Source organism: Melitaea cinxia, chromosome 5, assembly GCF_905220565.1.
Source record: "Melitaea cinxia chromosome 5, ilMelCinx1.1, whole genome shotgun sequence".
NCBI classification, from domain to species: domain Eukaryota; kingdom Metazoa; phylum Arthropoda; class Insecta; order Lepidoptera; family Nymphalidae; genus Melitaea; species Melitaea cinxia.
The window spans coordinates 2,535,921-2,554,490 of NC_059398.1; the positions used below are offsets into that span (position 1 = coordinate 2,535,921).

Genomic DNA, 18,570 nt, shown 5'->3' on the forward strand with positions numbered 1-18,570 from the left:
CTTTGATAATCCAGTAGTATGCCAAACAGCCAAAACTGTCTTTTCCTGTTATAATTTAATATTACAATTTTGGTTATTAAATGTCATTTTTACATTTTTTAAACTTTACTTTTAGAACGCCTTTTTGAATAATTCTGACTGTAATTATCTATGCTATTATACTACCGAGTGCCAAGGTACATAGAACTTTTTATTACCTGTCGTTTTTCTCTTTTATACCCGTTGTTGCTTGTTTGGTGGCTTGTGGTACATGCCATGTACATACTATAAAATTCAGTTTGTTGCATTACATTTTGGTTAGTGGTATAATGATGCTTTTTAGACTTGTCGAATTTGACGTAAAACAACTTCAATTTGATCATTTAGATCAGTTTCGTTGTTTCATCAAAGAAAGTGTTTCATTTAAAAGAAAATTCTTTCTATGAGTGACATAACTAGCAGTTTATACATATTGCTGGACGTATTTATTTGGCGTCGGGTGCTAGAAGCATATTTCTAAAACGGTGATTACAGTCAATCTGTATGCAACTGCTACGCGTTACCTCGACTATGTCTTACCAAGGATCACCATATTCGGGGCCGGGAGATGAATACGATTTTGAAGACGACGGGTACGACGACTTAGACGAATACAGGGACCCAGAAGATTCATTACCCCAGCCACCAATGGATGACAGTGATGAAGGTATGATTTGTTTATAACTTGCGTAGCTAGCCTATTTTAGCATCCTATCATCTGTTTAAACTTGTTATTGCCCACAAGCAAGCACATTGAAATTGTAAACAGAGATTGCGTAATTGTAGCAAGCTCCGATGTACTTTGTTTATTGTAACGCTATCTTCCCGCCTTTCGATGCAAGCTATATCCGTGACGTAATTATGGACTCATACACAACTTTCTCTTTGACAAATAATATTTTTTGTGTTAAAATATTTTCTTTATTCTACTCTTAGACGTTATTAAAAAAGAAAAAAAATACAAAACAAAAATGTTTAAATGTAATAAAAAAAGAAATATGAAAAAAATTAAATAAATAAAAAATATAATTTTTCAGACACAGAAGAGGCCAGTGAGACTGACATCCCCAACCACGATGAACCAATTGAAATTAAAGAACAGTAAGTAATTTAGTTAAAATAATATATCAAAATAAACTCACAAACACAAATATTAATATCTTCCATATAAACTAATTACAAGCTAAATTTTCTAAATACTCAATTATCAATCTTATTAGTCCTCTTTATTAGACCACTGCTATCAATCCTTCTTTTACACAGGGAAAGAGGTAATATGCCCAGCAGTTGGATGTTACAGGTTCAATAAAAAAAAAAAAAATAAGATTTATTTATTTTCTCACCACAATATTGCTAACAGTATATTAGATAAGGTACATAACAACATGAGCACTAATATTGTGGGAGACTGGTGCCTAAGCTAGGCTCGAGGCCTGTGTTTCAAGGACACCAGGTCTCCACCCCTTAATAAAGTACATTTCAATTATCATCATACTGGCATTAACAACTTCGGTGTAAACACTATAATATGAGATAGTAACTTTATGTAAGTATTTATATCTAAGGTTAGTAATTGTTCAACCACTGCTGGAAATAGGTTTATCTAATTGCATGCCAGGTTGGCCAACTTTATAAATTTTTAAACTTGTAGTATAACATCATACACATTTATGTGTATGATATATTATTTATAAATTGGATGAATCGCTATCTCTTCTAGATTACCGGTTCTTTATATAGTTATCTGACATAGTAACTTGCAGATAATATTTATGGTGAAACAGCACCTGTTTTACCACCATCTGTAACTAGTGAAGCAGGTCCTTGTTTACATTTTATGCAATCCCATTAAATCAGTGACGTAGCGAGCTTAACTCTGGCCCGGGTCACAACACCTTTTTAGCGCCCTCCCTATTTGAAAACCATATAATATGTCCAGCATTTTTTTTTGCTTTGTGAACTATTTGGCGCCCCTATGTGAGTAGTGCCCGGGGTATGATGCTCCCCCTTGCCCCCTAACTAAGCCACTGCATTAAATGTGATAAAATCTTACTTACAAGTTTGCGATGCTGGATGGATGGTCGTTACTATTTGATTTCATACATGATTAGATTGAGATCCAGTACAGCTCATAGGCTACTTTATATTCCGACATTCCTATAGCATTGGAATAATATGCAGTGATCTATATAATAATTAGTATTTAACACATATATTATATAGAAATTGTCTTCCCTATTTTCAGGATGTATCAGGATAAACTGATTAATTTAAAGAAACAGCTTCAACAGTTAGAGGAGAACATACACCCAGAGTATTTAAGAAGAGTTAAGAGGTTGGAGCACCAGCTACATGAGCGTTTACGTCTGAACAGGATACACAGGTGAGGTATACTTGTTAAAAATAAAGAGAATTGCTGGTTGTATTTTATTATTGAAGATTTTTTTTTTTTAATTTAACACGTCAAAAAAAAAAACATTAAAATAAATATGGCTGTAAATATTTATTAAGTAGTAGCAGAAAATTCAGCTTTATAAGGAGAAATAAATAAACTAAGTTGTATGTAATTTTCGCCAGACTTCGAAAAAAAAATCTATAGAATTCCAAAAAGTAATTAAATTCCAATTATTCCCTTACACATACTACACAAGAGTCACATACTTAACTTCACTAGGTTCCACATACAAATGTAATTTTATTAACTATACTGCCGCATCATGTAGGATTGCATTGTCATGTAGTTTTCTGTCGCTCATATTGTCTTGTTTGATACCTAATAAGTACACATATAATGTGTAAGTCTATACAAGTAAATATATTTGTCCATCATTTTGTGCGGACATTGCCCACTGTTGTGTGTCAAAGCATTTTACTGACCTTTGTGTCTTCATATAAAAATGCAATATATCGCTATAATTTCAAAGTCATAAAATTTTGGACAAGTTCAAACATCAATATCCACATGAAGATATAACAAAATTATATCCTACTGGATATTAACATAAAAATCAAAATTCGAAATAATTTTTTGAGTTTCTCCTCTAGTCCTCCCGTGATCATGGTTGCCATGAAGTATGCGAAACGTCTGGCATTTAAAAAACTTAATAAACCGCGATAAAGTCTGAAAAAGTTGTTTCATTATAACACGACTGAAATTTGCATAAACAAGACAAAACATTAACATACGTAAGTAATGTCATATTTTTTATCTTGTTTAAAGGGAACACATGTATGAAGTTGTAGACAGGGAATACATAGCAGAGAAGAAAGCAGCTGCAAAAGAGTTTGAGGAGAAAAAGATAGAGTTGAGAGAGAACTTGTTGAATGATTTTGAGGAGAAGAGAAAATTAATAGAGAGTGAAAGACACAGTATGGAATTAAATGGAGATTCTATAGAGGTAAGCTGGTAGTTATTTTGGTTTAAAAAAATAGATTGCCTTGCTGGGTCATTTGGGAGTGATTTGATATTTTGTTCTATCCTTTGTGACAATACATACCTTAACTAAGCAAAAACCTACTACAATTACAACCCGTGCTGCACATCACAAGTCTGAGTAATAATACTGATAGACATATCTGTAATATGTATATACATTTAAAATATACAAATATATTATGTCATGCTGATGTCTGTTGTTATCTAGGTTTTTGGATTTGTGTGTATGTGTTTCTGGACTTTTTGACACCATATTCACATTATAACTGCTCTTGAGTTATGAATTTGTTATAAAGAAATACAATTTGTTTCTTTGATACAAAATCTGTAACAATTTAATATTATAATAAATCTATAAAAACATAGATAACATAGGCTATATAATATAATGCAGTATTTCCTTGTAGTAGAACCATAAATGTATATCAGTTACCATGAATTTCAAGGTTAATTTTAATTCAACAAGTGCTTTCGTTTAACGAAATATAATTTAGTACGAAACTGCCTTTGATTTTCTTTTAATATCTGAAATCAGTCGACTGTGACATTAGTTCTTGCATAAAAACATTAGGAAAAGCGCAAAGACAAATACAAAAAAATTTAATATCGGTTCCATAAAAAACACTTTCTCGTGATGGATTCTGTTAGTTACTGTGTCTTTCTTATATTTGTATTTAATATTATTAATGTAAATAGTTGCAACTAAAAGTTATCCATAGCAATAATAACTTGATGATTTGCATTTTTATATTGAATAAACCTATTATATTTATTACCTATAATTATATTGATTTATATCTACCCACTTTTACACAATCTCACACTTTATTATTAATAATAATAATCTACTTTAACCGTTCGGAAGAGAGTGCTTATAGCATAAGGATGCCTTTGCATGCTGTCAGTATATCTTTCTACTTTTTTTTGTACTACTACGTTTTTTTTAACTATGTGAATGTTATTTACTATTTATAACATATGTGTATGTGCAACAAACTAATAAAAAACAAGAAAAAATTGTTGTTAACTATTCTAACAACTACGAAATGTGACGACGTAAGTGGAACCATGCGCGGCATCTAGTTTTCTATAAAATTCCTTAATTGACAGGCTATATAAAACAATTTCCTAATTTAAAACAACACTTTGTATGTGTTTTCTATGTATAGTTATATAAAAAAAATTGGTACACCCAGTAAAAAGTTATAAGCAAGTAAAAAAAAAAAAAAAATTAGCCAAACAAACAAAAAAATTCGACAAAGCCTTTTCTGAATCACGATTCAGGCTGTTATATCCCACTGTTGGGCATAGGTGTCTTTCTCCGTGTAGAAGTATTGTAGCTTAGTCCACCACGCTGCTTTACTACGGGTTGGCGGACTTTCTCAGTTGGTAAATAAAAAAAAATTCACAGGTCAAGCCACCGATGAAAAGAATCCTCCGAAGGCGAGCAAATGAGCCAGCGCCGGCGCCTGAGAAGCGTCGTAAACCACTCACAACGACACTCACCTTTCAACTGGATGATAGAGATGTTGATGCTGACCTACGAGCAATCTCCAGAAGTTCTCCGCCTACACGACATCACACCCCCTCACACAACTCACAGCCGAGGAAACATCTCAATTCTAGTAATAGCTGTAAGTTTTGATATGTTAAAAAATGATAATTTTGTTTGTTTTTCTAAGTAATGTCATTAGTTTTTAAATTTATTTATTTGTTGTTGGGGATAGTTTCATTATGTCAAATTGTAAACTGTTTATGGATAACTATTTTAAACATTCATCCCTCGAAGGTACAGATAGGATTAAATCGTTAGTGAGATTTTTTATGCCATAGACAGGAAATTGAATTTACGATTTTATCATTTCTTGTGTTTATACAATGTCGACTATTAAATAAAAAAAATTATGACTGATATTTTGCCATAAGGTACACTTAACGAACATGAAAAACAAAAAAACACTAAAAAAAGTCACGATAGCAAATCCTCTAACAATTTCAAAACTACTGCAATTTAACATCACCTGCATTACAAACTTAGTCGTTATGCTTATTTTAAAATTATTCATGGCTCATATTATGGCTTTTCACTACATAGTATAAAACAAAGTCGCTTTCTCTATCCCTATGTCCCTATGTATGCTTAAATCTTAAAATTTCGCAACGGATTTTAATGCGGTTTTTTTTAAATAGATAGAGTGATTGAAGAGGAAGGTTTATATGTATAATAACATCCATTAATTAGTGGAGAAATACTGTTATTTTTGAGGTATCTAATGTGATGTCGTAAATAATTACATTTTTTCCGCTTACATTGCAAACGCAGGCTCAACCCTATGAGATTTATCAAAATAATGTACTAAGTATTTTACACATTGAAAAGGTCTACAGAAAACTCTGCTATGGTATATGTCTATATCTTATGGATATCCCACAATAACATTTTTTTTGTCTAATTTTCAAAGCGATTTTAACCAATATTTATTATATTAACCAATATACAAGTTTACAGTCTGCCCGATGGTAAGGGGATACCGTAGTCTATAGATGCCTGTAACGCTAGGAGCATTGAAGCATTAATCCTTATCTAATTAAATACCTTAAATACATTGCTGATTTAATATAGATCCATATGGCCATTTACAGCATATGATTTAAATTAATATTTCCGAAGATATTACAGATTTAAAAATTGCGGGACGTAGCATTTGCGGCGGTTCCGGCCGACCGGGGCGGCGGGAGCGTGCCTATAAATATCATATAATCATTTTTTCAGTGAATGACATAGGCTATATATTTTATACCCGTGCGAAGCCGGAGCGGGCCGCTAGTTTTTTAATAAATAGTAAAAGCGTCCGCTCACTAAACGTCACGTTGCAGGCGAGTCCCCGGCGCGCGAGGCGGGCGAGGCGGAGGCGCGCGTGGAGGACGGCAAGCTGCTGTACGAGCGGCGCTGGTTCCACCGCGGCCAGAGCGTGTACGTGGAGGGCCGCGACCTGCCGCGCTTCCCCGCGCACATACACTCCATCACCGACGACGCGGTGAGGCCCTACTGCCGAACGTTTGGTTCTACAACTAGCGGATCGAGCTCCGATCCTTTTCCTACTTGGAGAAAGCTTATGCCCAGCAGTGGGATGTTATGGGCTGAATCGTATCTTAAATAGGTTGGCAAACGAGCGTGCTTGATGTGTTAATACTATAATTTGAGACACATTTTTTTTTGTTACGTAGGTGGCAAACGAGCGTACGATTGTGTTCCTGTGGCGAGTAAGGAAGCCAAAGCTCCATAGTCGGTTTTTTTTTTACAGTATTGGAATACTTTGGCATCAACATATCGAGCAATGTGCAATACCGTGGTCATTTGGAAGGAAAGGCTAACGTAACCTTTTAAGAAACTTGATTTACTCATCAGTAGGGCGAATCAGTATTTCATGCCATATCCAACTGCCTACAATTATATAAGGCGCCGATTCGGCCCCACATGGAATACTGCTCTCACATGCAGACTGGAGCTCTCACCCGTAGGAGATGTCGGGTCACTGCATCTTCTACCGCATCTGCTACGAGAAGTGTTTTGAGGAATTGTTCGAACTGTGGCGACATCTATCGCGCGAAATACGAACGACTACAAACTTGATTTGCGACATCTATTGCGCGAAATACGAACGACTACAAACTACGTAATTAGAGAAAACTGACGTATGCTACATCGCGTTATTAGAGTTTTCAAAGTGATTAAGTATATATACAAGATCCCGACAACAACCGTGGGGCCAGTAGCCCGCCAGACGCAACACCCGTCTGGCCGGAGGATCCTCCCTTTGCAATGGCGGACGTCATTCTCAACACCTTTTTCCTCACATCTCGAAACTGGTGACCCCGAGCATAAACGTCAGCGCAGCCTTCGCAAAAGCCACGTCATCGTGACGTCATCATCACTTGACCCCGAGCATGAACATCAGCGCAACCTTCATCGTCATCATCACTTCCTCAAGCTTTCGAGCAGCGAGAAGCATCCAGCATCTACGGCTTCAGCCAGCCAGCATTTACGGCCACTACGGGTATCCTGACCACCAGCATGCAGCGGACGCGCATTCCTGGTCATCGCCCACAGCCTTCTCAGCGACTTTGGCACAGCACACTGCACTTCGGCCGGTCAGCAAGCAGAGACGCACTTCTCTCCTGGTCGACGCAGCAACCAGCCACTACGCAGCACTGCACCACTCCGACTCACTGGAGCATATGCAGCATCACCGTAGACAGTTCCGACTCACAGTTCGTGAACTATGCGGCATTTGGTTCTGACTCACTGGAACACTCCATTGGCCCGGCAAGCATCACAAGATGAATGGGCGACTTAACCTGTTATCGACCTCCGGTCTCGGAGGGGAGTGATGTGGCGACATCTATCGCGCGAAATACGAACGACTACAAACTTGATGTGCGACATCTATTGCGTGAAATACGAACGACTACAAACTACGTAATTAGAGAAAACTGACGTATGCTACATCGCGTTATTAGAGTTTTCAAAGTGATTAAGTATATATACAAGATCCTGACAACAACCGTGGGGGCGTTAGCCCACCAGACGCAACATCCGTCTGGTTGGAGGATACTACCAAAGAACTAATATCTGGAACAGAATTCCACCACCGGACATCGCGTCAAAATTCTAAATTAACCCACATCACCTCGATGTCCGAAAATCTACGACAACTCGCTTTTTACGCCATTTCCTGCCTCGCACGACCATTATATGGAACTAGCTGCCACCTACTGTAGTCGTACCGAAACGATACGACTTAAGGGTCTTCAAAAAAAGAGCATACTCCTATTTGAAAGGCCGGCAACGCGCCTGCTAATCCTCTGATGTAGTGGGTGTCTATGGATGTTGCTGCCACTTACTACAAGGTGAGGAGTCCGTTTGCCCTCTCTTCTAAAAAAAAAAGTTTTACAGCGGTTAGGTTAGTTCAATGCTCCTAGTGTTACAAGCATCTATAGACTACGGTATCCGCTTACCATCAGGCAGATTGAAAACTTGTACGCCACCTTTATATTTAAAAAAAAGTAATGTTGATTATCTGTGAAATAACTGTCACTCTGACACTTTGATAAAGTCACCACCTACCTATGTTTTAGTATGTTATTAAACTGCCCAATCTAATAAGATTGTGTTTTTTTCCAGATCCACGTAAAAAGAGCGAATTCAGAGCGAGTGAGAATATACGTGTCTCAGCTAGCGAGGGGTAAAGTGACGTTAAAGAGACGTGCGCCGTAATTGTATATATAGTTAATAAAGTTTCTGTATGTACGTTGTTAGTACACGCGCTAGATTGATGTTAAGATGCATTTTACTGTACAGTGCCAAGAGTTCACCTCACGTTAAATGAGATATGGGGTATGATGGAACGTAAATTTGGTGATTTTCTATCATATGGGACAATTAAGCGCCTTCTGTGATGTTACCTTGAGTTTTAAACTTAAATATTGCTTAAAATATCAAAATTAAATTTTTCATATATCCCCGAAAGAAATTTTTTGTCTCAAGAAATCTGCTGTTTGCAATCTGTACGACAACATACAGATTATCTTTGATTACGTACTTCTTAATTTACACTTCTTTATTAACACCTAATAATATGTATTAAGCTCATTTAGCGGATCGAACATAAAAAAATTGTGAATGAAATTGTCTTTCTAATTACTGCACGAGTCTATAGTAATAGTGCTAACACCGTGGTATACAGTATTTTTTTTAATGAATTTGTTGAACAAACTGATTAATTATTTTGATAGCCTGAAATATCGATTATAAATCCGGTGTAAGAATAAGGTTCGTCTTTGTACAAGTCACGCTATTGAGATGTCCTGTTTATTTATTTATTTATTTAGATTATTGACAAAGGTAGAAACAGAAACTGATGTCAAAAGAAGATTTTCGAAACGGAAATCTATATATTTTGAAAGAAGTTGATTAAATTAATTGTAAAAATTAAGGAGATGTAACTTATAAATATAAATAAAGCTGATTCAGGTGGCGGTCAATGACTTGAGAAGTCGAAGGAGAGGAGGAAGGGGAGGACCGCTGAGTCATAGTAACGGAGACGCCGTAAAGGACGATACAGCAAACAATATTACACATTCTGAAAAAAAAGCACAATAGTTTTTCAAAGCAAGACATTTAAAATGATTTGCTATAAAAGTTGTAACGATCGCATTATGTGCTACCATTTTTTTTTTCATGAATTCGATAGCTATTTCACTCGATTTCAGTAAGATCTCTATTATTTTTAATATATATATATTAAAAAAAAAAAAAAAAAAAAACAAACTATACTAAATGTGCGAAAGTGAATTGACTAAAAATTATAGAAAAGTTTCGTTTAATTTATAAAAGTTATTTAAATATTTTTAATTATTGAAATTATTGAGTCATAGTTAAAAAAAATCTTTACATATGTTTTTATTTATGAAATCATCTGCGCACACTTTACAGTTACAATAGTATTCGAACGTAGTTCAACAAGGTTGAATGAAGTTAGCTTTGATTCGATTCGTTTAGTGAGAATCGTTATGAAGTTTAATTTTCCTATGCTAATGTTCGATTTCGTTGAATATTGTTGCCGTCATATTAATATAATGCGTTAATACCTTTTGTTAAAATTTACATTATATGTTACATCATACCCCCTTTAAGATGCGGTGATAACACTTGTGTATAAATGGTATTTTATTTTTAAATTATGGAATGTATACATTTATTTACTTATGATTTTATAAGGTAAAGACACATATCGACACACATTTTGTTTTATATTATTTATAAATTTTTACTTTTACTTATGTTAACTTTTTCTTATTAATTTATCTCAAAAGTGAAAGATATTCAAAATAATATTGTATAAAAATAAATTTTTGCAGCTGATTTTGTTTGATATGTTATAGTATTTTAGTAGAAATAAATAAATTACATTATTTAGTTGTAAAACAACAATTTATTCTGTTAATTTTTTTAAATGAAGCGATATACTACTAAAATGTTTAGTATTGCATTATTACAGCTCTGTACTGAGTTGGAGACGCCAATATCAGATTTAATTAATCATAAAAATAAGATCATAGCTCGTGACAAACAAGAAAGTTCCCTGTGACTTATTTTATGGACGGGCGATCCTATACAATAATAACTGCAATAAATGAAAGCCTTGGAAATTGAAATAACTTGATGTAACAATGGACAGTCATGGTCGTAGATAGTCACAGACTGTCAAGACTCGACGTAATAATTATATTTGCAATAACGATACTTTAAAAAGAAATAATAATAATAATACTCTATTCATAAAAAAATATTTACATACAATAAAGAGTTCCGTGGTTCTTGTGATAGGCAAAAGCTTGTGCCACAATGAACTAGTGTGCTTTTCCATTATTTATTCCTTAAAGCAAATTATACGCAAGTGAACTTAAGTAACTATATTACCTTTAAGTAAATTATACATAATTATAAAAAATAATGCAGAATAAAAGAAATGATAATAATTAAATTTTATATTTACATAAATTTATTTAACATGAAGAATTGTTGTGTTTATACTATGTGTCTTTACCCTAAACATCAGTATTTATTGTAAATATTGTAAATATTGTTGTATAATACCGATCAAATGACGCGTTTTGTACATGAAGTGAATTTGTATGGCGCCTTTATTTTTGATTAATAAATATTTGTGATTTTATTATTATGTGTAAATGAGTTGTGACAGATTGTAAATAGAAGATGATATGAATGTTTTTATTATCTTAGATGATATTTGAGAACAAGATCTTTTAATTATATGTACAACACTGAAATATGTGGTTTTATTTTCATATGAGATTATATTCCCAGATGAAGTTGAAACGACGTTGGCGCAATGGTCCCAGCATTGGTTTGTGCCTGTTGCGCTAGCGGTTGCGGGTTGGACCCCGCACATGACAAACATTCGTATTGGCCATACAGATGTTTGTCGTGGTCTGGGTGTTTGTGCAGTCCTTTTGCGTCTCCCCATGGTGCCTCGGAGAGCACGTTAAGCCGTCGTGTCCGGTTATCATGTACACTTGATAGCGATCGTTACTCATAGTAGGAAACATCTGCCAACCCGCATTAGAGCAGCGTGATGGATTAAGCTCTGATCCTCCTGCATGGGGAAAAAGGCCCAGCAGTGGGATATTACAGATTGAAGCGTAAAGTTGAAACGCATTAAAACTGTTATCATAGTTGAAGGGCTACAGCGAAAAAGGACTCGAGTCACTAACCAGTTTTCAGGTGAGCCATTTTATTATTATTAAGCCATTAAAATGATTAAAGTTCTTACGTCAGAACCAAACCAAAAAATAACATTTTTAAATTATTTTTTAAAGTTATTAATACAAAATCAAATTTTTTTCTTTATAACTACTATAGTGGCAAACAAGAGTGTGCTTGCTGCTATGCGGTTACCGTAGACTATAGAAGCTTGCAACACCGGTAGCATCACAAGCTAATTGCCGACTTTTGCCACTGTCATTTATAGCACATCCCCAGGTGTTATGGGTATCATAATCAGTACAGGAATAGTATAAGGGGGGTGTTATAGCTGTAATTATTAAAGTTGAATGATAAACAAATACACGCAATTACAATTTACAAAATTATATTTTAATTTACTATTAACACTTATTTAAATTACGCCATAAGGACTTTTTATAGGTACAGTTATTATAATGTAGATTTTGTTAAGTTGTTGATACAACATTAGGATACATTCACAGGCATTCTGTTTTCCATTCCCACTTTTAGCCCCATTAACTTTAAACGGCTCAACCGATTTTTTTTCATATTTGTCATTTATTTTTATTATTAATTTTGTAAAGTGCATGTGATGCTATTTCATTTGGTACTTGGGTAAATTTACTGACATTCGGATTTCCATCCTCATTTACTCCCCACCACATAATATGTTTACAGATATTGGGTATTTTCCCTACTTTTACCCCCAGAGTTTTTTCAACAACACATTATTTTGTAATGTGCACGTGATGCGCTTTCATTTGAGACCCCACTAGATTATATTAGTAGACATTCGGTTATTCTTCCCCACTATTACCCCAAACGACTCAACCGATTTTCATCAAACATATCTAAAAACACTCGCCTGTAACTTACCTTTCATACAAAAAAACTAAATTCAAATCGCTTCATCCGTTCGAGAGCTACGGAGCCACAGACAGACAGACAGACCCGTCAAACTTATAACACCCCTCTTTTTGCGTCGGGAGTTAAAAAGTTTCTAGCGTATTACCTATTTGCGTGACTTACATTGGCGATGAAAAAGGCGCTGCAACAGAATGTTTAAAAAAATCCGTAAACTTTTCTCTGTTTCGTATAAAAAAGTTGGGGCGACTTATATTTAAATAATAATAATAATATAATAATATATTTATTTCGGGACTAGCCCATATAGTGTTAGTAATAATTTTTCTTATAATCTAGTGTTAGTACAATTACAAATTATAAACTAAATACATTTTAATAATAATCTACGTGTTAGGTACACAAAACTTAGAACTAAACTTACAACTAAGTTAGTAAAACTTATAAATGTAATATAATAATTAAAATCATTATAAAATAAAATCATTCTTCACTTTAGAATAACCTTTAACACGTTCAAAATAATATCTGCCTGTCTTAAGGTACCTATTAGTCATGACTTTGGAAAGACTAGCTATAAGCTGATAGAGTAGGTACAATATTCAATGCATTGTTTTAAATCAGCTAGTTTTGAACTTTATATACCTTATCTTCAAATAAGGAAATATGTAATAATGTTACTTTAAGCGTTGATTAAAAGCTTTTATAACACCGTAATAATTAATCGTGTTGACATTTCAACGTGTGTTTGGCGGCGTTTTAAGCGGTTTAGCTTTAAATTGGCAAAACAATTAAACAGGTTCTTAGATACTTGAGATAAGAATTTTAAGTGCTATACCTAATAGGAAAATATTCGGTACTTTTTCTTTTTCTTCAAAACTTCTCGTTTTGTTTTTCGGACTGTCGCTATACATATAGTCTTTAGGTATATTAGGTACCTACTGTCTAGTTAAAATGAGATGATGATGATCAATAGGGCAGATGTAGAAAGACGTACAGGTAATTAACAGCCGTAATTATTTTAAACATCTCCAAAAAGTTATTTATCAAGGTTATATATTATGAATATCATTATATTGGTATATAAAATAATAATAGGTATGTAAATTGTTATACGAATCTCTTTTTTTCCCCTATTAAAATATATATTGCTCCAAAAATTTCTTAAGAGTGAATTACATATTTAGGGTTGAAATTTTGAAAATCGTCTGTTACCGTAGTAACTTCTAAAAATTAACGTTTAGCTCGTGAGGAAGTTTTACACATTTTGGCTTCCTCGGTCTTAAAAAATAGTAAAAATCAGTGATTTCGTTATTTAGCTTTAGACGATTTAAGCTTATATTTTTTTTACTTTAAGAACTTTTTAGATTTATCAATTTTTAAGCTAATAGATATATTTTAGAATTTACGAAACTGGAATTAATAAAGGTAGGGTTTTTACAGAAAACAAACAAAAATAATTTGGTTGATGAGGTAACTTTAATGCACCGACCACTGGCCTTAAGAATTTGCAAAAAACCTATAATCACAGATTAGGCAGAATTAATTAAAAAACATTGCTAAAGTATTTTGAGTTACATTGTATGTCGTCGACGATTTAAAATGTCACTACTGATATTATAATTTTTTTCAGGCGATAAATTAGGCGATATATTAATTCAAGTCCACCACGGGAATTTCCTGATAGACCCTTTCAGTCTCTTTGAGCCTGTTGGCTGAGCCCAGGCAAATCCTCACAGGAGTCATCTTCCCTTATGTTATTAGCTTACAGTGCCGGATAACAGATGGCGCTTATAGTCTGGGTATAATAAGTATGAACTAAGGTTTTGCAGGTATAGGGAATTAAAATATTATTATCATTTTAAATATGACAATATCGTAATCGAAAACTTTGTTATGGTATCTTCAAACTTGCAGTACTACCTAGAAAAATAAAAATACAACTAGCTTAGTACATCTTTACAATATTAAATGTCATTGTTCTTGGTAAAAAAAGCTAGGAACAATGGAATCTATCGAATAGCCTTGGCTATTATAATAATAAGTAAAGTATTGAATAATAATTTAGAGAGACGATACAGCTGCAGCGCCCACGCCCAGTTTGGCACAACCTTTCGAATTATTCAATCATCTGACATTATATTTATAATTTCCATCAACCAAATGCGGTGGTTATGCACTCTTTGTTAAAAAGAATTAGGTATGTTAAATACTGAATGCATTTATTTTTGTAAGATGAAGAAAATAGACCGACTCTGGTTGAAAGAAAAGCAAATTGAAAGAGTCATTGTTTTCCTTAAGACAAGCGTATTAAAAATATAAAATAAATTTCATTACATTAGAATTAATTTTGGAAATTAATAGTGGCAGTGGATAAGTGTCGACGGTTGAAGACGACAAGAGAAAACTTCTCTTTACATTTGAAAAAGAAGATTTTTCTTAGTTCTATATAAGCTTCTGTTCCAAATGTGCGGACTGTCACTTACCTTTGAATTGAGTTTGATTTAGTTTTTACAATACAGATGAAACAATAACGTTACCTTGATTTATTATTTATGAAGTTCTAGAAGATCAGAGATAGCCTCAAGATATAAGCAAAAATTTTTGAGGTTTTCTATGCGTGTGTTTTTATGAGCCTAGTTTTGACATACAAGTACAAGAGGTACTCGTACTTATCATAAAAGGGACAACTTTTTAAAACTAAATCTCGTTAAAAAAAATCTTTATCGAAATAAGTTTCCTATTTTTATACTAAAATATGTCAAGATAGTATAAATTATGACGTCTTTTTATTTAAGTGAAGGCTTTTTTTGCAATCAGATTCTACTGACATTATTAAGAAGAACTCAGAAGACGTACAGCTTCAATTCGTGTGTATATGTACAATTTTTTGTCATCGAGCTGTTAATTTGGGGGTAATTTCAGTTAAATTCAGTCAAACTATATACGTAAATATACATTGTTCTAATAATAATTGTGTTTGCTCGCAAACGAAAAAAAACCGACTTCAATTACATCAACGAGTAATACAACGTAGATCGACGAAAAAATAGTCAAGTAACTACGCGTTATCAAAGATTACTCAAAAAGTAGATTCAGATCTCGATAAAATTTATATGTGACCACATAATAAACATCAGCTTTTGATTAAATTAAAAATTATCAAAATCGGTATACCCTGTAAAAAGTTATTGCGGATTTTCGAGAGTTTCCCTCAATTTCTCTGGAATTCCATCATCTGTGCCTAGTTTCTTAATCATGGTACCAAACTACGGATATCCCCTTTCCAAAAAAAAAAAATAATTATCAAAATCGGTACATCCAGTAGAAAGTTATTGCGGATTTTCGAGAGTTTCCCTCGATTTCTCTGAGATCCCATCATCAGATCCTAGTTTCGGTATCATGATACAATACTAAACTAGGGATATCCTCTTTCCAACAAAAAAAAAATTATCAAAATCGGTACATCCAGTAGAAAGTTATGCGGTATAATACAACGTTGGTCGACGAAAAAAGCGTCAAGTAAAAACGCATTATTAGATATAACTCGAAAAGTAGTTGTTAGATCTCAAATAAATTTAAATGGGACCAATTGACACACACTACCTTTCGATTAAAAAAAAATTGTCGAAATCGGTCCACACGGTCAAAAGTTCTGATGTAACATACAAAAAAAAATACAGAGAACCTCCTCCTTTTTTGGAAGTCGGTTAAAAAAATAGGGCTAAGTTTACAGATAAAAAAAAACGAAAGTATTGTTCTTTTTTAAATTATATGAAGTTATTCCCTATGACGTGAATTACCTACGAAAAATTTCTTTAAAAATTTGTGTAGCTTGTCTCTAATATGCTGGGAATATTATTTTTTTTTCGATAATAGGTACCCGTGGAATAGAAAAGCCAAAAGACTTGTTTTCTTTCTATACATTTACTGATATTACAATAGTTTTACACAGGTAAATTTATATATATTGCGAATAAGAAAATATAATGATTTGATACCATGAGCACTACACCACACACTTCGTTTTTACAATCATTGTCATCATCTATCTACGCATTGTGTACTATATGTATTTAATGTATTTTACGTGTATGATGAGTTTTAAAATTCAGAAGCCTAAACGTCTTTTTATTAAGTTTTATTATTGGATAAATGCGAATGTTTTTAGCAAGCTTTCCTGTCATGAAGGTACATATTTATATTTCAATATATTGTGCAATAATGTTAAGCAAAACCAAACACTAATTAGTAGTCGAGACACATTTTAAAATATTGTAAAACTGTCTTATATGAAAGTGAGATAAATCCTGTTTCTTTTATTGAGTTAAATATTTGAATCATTGTATATTATGAGAATTATACATCAATTTTAGACAAGGTCGGACAATATCAAGAAAACGGAATTACTTTTTAATCGCCTTTCAAAAAAGGAGGGTTCACAATTCGACTCTATTTTTTTATGTATGTTACCTCCTACCTTATGGTGGACGGATTTTGATGACTTTTTTTTAATTGAGATGAGGTTCGTGTCACGTATTGTGTGTTATATCTAATAATGCGTATTTACTTGACTTTTTAGCGACGACCTACGTTGACGCACGATACGACACGATACGCATAACTTTTTCACTGGGTGTATCGATTTTGATAATTCTTGATTTAGTCGAAAACTGATGCTTGTCTTGTAGTTCTATTAAGTTTTATTGATATTTGATGACTACTTTTTGAGTAGTCTTTGATAACGCGTATTTACTTCAGCTTATTTTCATCTACCTACGTTGTATTATTTGTCGATATAATTTAAGTCGGTTTTCTTTTCGTTTGCGAGCAAATACGAATATAAAAATAAACTATTTTCTCGTGACTTTCGATGTAAGCTGTAGTGTTACCTATAGTTAAAATTTTTGAAAATTTAACCTGTCTTACTAATCTGCCTGATTTCAAATAATTTATCTAATAAGGATTTTTTGATAATTACTATTATTCTATTTTTTTTATTATAATAATTTATACAAAAAAGCATACATGCGTACAAAGTACACATGTCAGAAGTGAAACTTCTTTCGTAAATTAATTTTAAGTCTCGTTTATATTTATACAAATCTAAAGCTTTAGATTTCCGTTTAAGCGCCATCCACAAAAACGTTGCCGTTTCATCAAAACGTTGCCGTTTCATCCGTATAAATTTTACCCTCTATGCGCCTAAAGAATTTTCATTTCAAAAATATGCTGATTAATAAAATTATATTGACATTAGCACTAAAATACGTAGTAGATATGTATGTACGTTATGTTATAATAATGATATACCCATGTTGTAGGATTATAAATATAGGTAAAAAAATATATTATGTGTTTTTCAGTAGCAAAGTGTTCGTATATCTCTTATGTACACACACATACACACACACACACACACACACGCACACGCACACATACATACATATATATATTACTTGATAACTACTTACTATTACTTGATAACTACTTGATTAAATTTTTTTACTCTTTTATAACTCGTAATCTTTATTAAACGCTATAACATGAACACTAATCCAAACATTATGTCGCTTAATGCGGATTTACAAGTTTTTTTTGTTGTATAATTTATAGGAGTTGTAAGAACATATTGCAAATAAATTAAATATAATATAATAAATTATTTATAATAAGAAAATTAAAACGAAAGATAAAAGCCACAAAAAAAATCTAAATTTTTTCATTTAATGAAACGTCTATGATTAGTTAAATCGTTGAAACAAATGTATTCAATCACGTCGTAATTGTTCTTTGATGAGTTAATTAGGATTCAATGCGTTGATACGTCATTAGGTTAACGTTCTCGGATCAAAAGAACCGGGGTATAATCAAATCACAAATGAATAGCGAACGTTAAAAAACGTATCGCTTAGCCGAAACTTCTATCCGAAGCGTGTAC

The 18,570-nt window shown here is 33.1% G+C and overlaps 1 protein-coding gene across 1 annotated transcript; it reads left to right on the forward strand.

The window, feature by feature from the left end:
• The first annotated feature begins 358 nt into the window (after positions 1 to 358).
• LOC123653659 (sin3 histone deacetylase corepressor complex component SDS3) lies at positions 359 to 8,732 on the forward strand. The gene is made up of 7 exons (XM_045589652.1): positions 359 to 685; positions 1,056 to 1,119; positions 2,264 to 2,401; positions 3,239 to 3,416; positions 4,866 to 5,088; positions 6,332 to 6,492; positions 8,640 to 8,732. The coding sequence occupies exons 1-7, from the start codon at positions 523 to 525 to the stop codon at positions 8,730 to 8,732; spliced, it is 1,020 nt and encodes a 339-aa protein (XP_045445608.1). The 5' UTR covers positions 359 to 522.
• The last annotated feature ends 9,838 nt before the right edge of the window (positions 8,733 to 18,570 follow it).

Excerpts from the sequence above, each read along its gene's own strand:
- LOC123653659 (XM_045589652.1), top strand. The coding sequence starts at position 523 with ATGCAACTGCTACGCGTTACCTCGACTATGTCTTACCAAGGATCACCA. Across the intron at positions 686-1,055 it reads AATGGATGACAGTGATGAAG|ACACAGAAGAGGCCAGTGAG; the intron begins GTATGATTTGTT and ends ATAATTTTTCAG. Across the intron at positions 6,493-8,639 it reads ACTCCATCACCGACGACGCG|ATCCACGTAAAAAGAGCGAA; the intron begins GTGAGGCCCTAC and ends GTTTTTTTCCAG.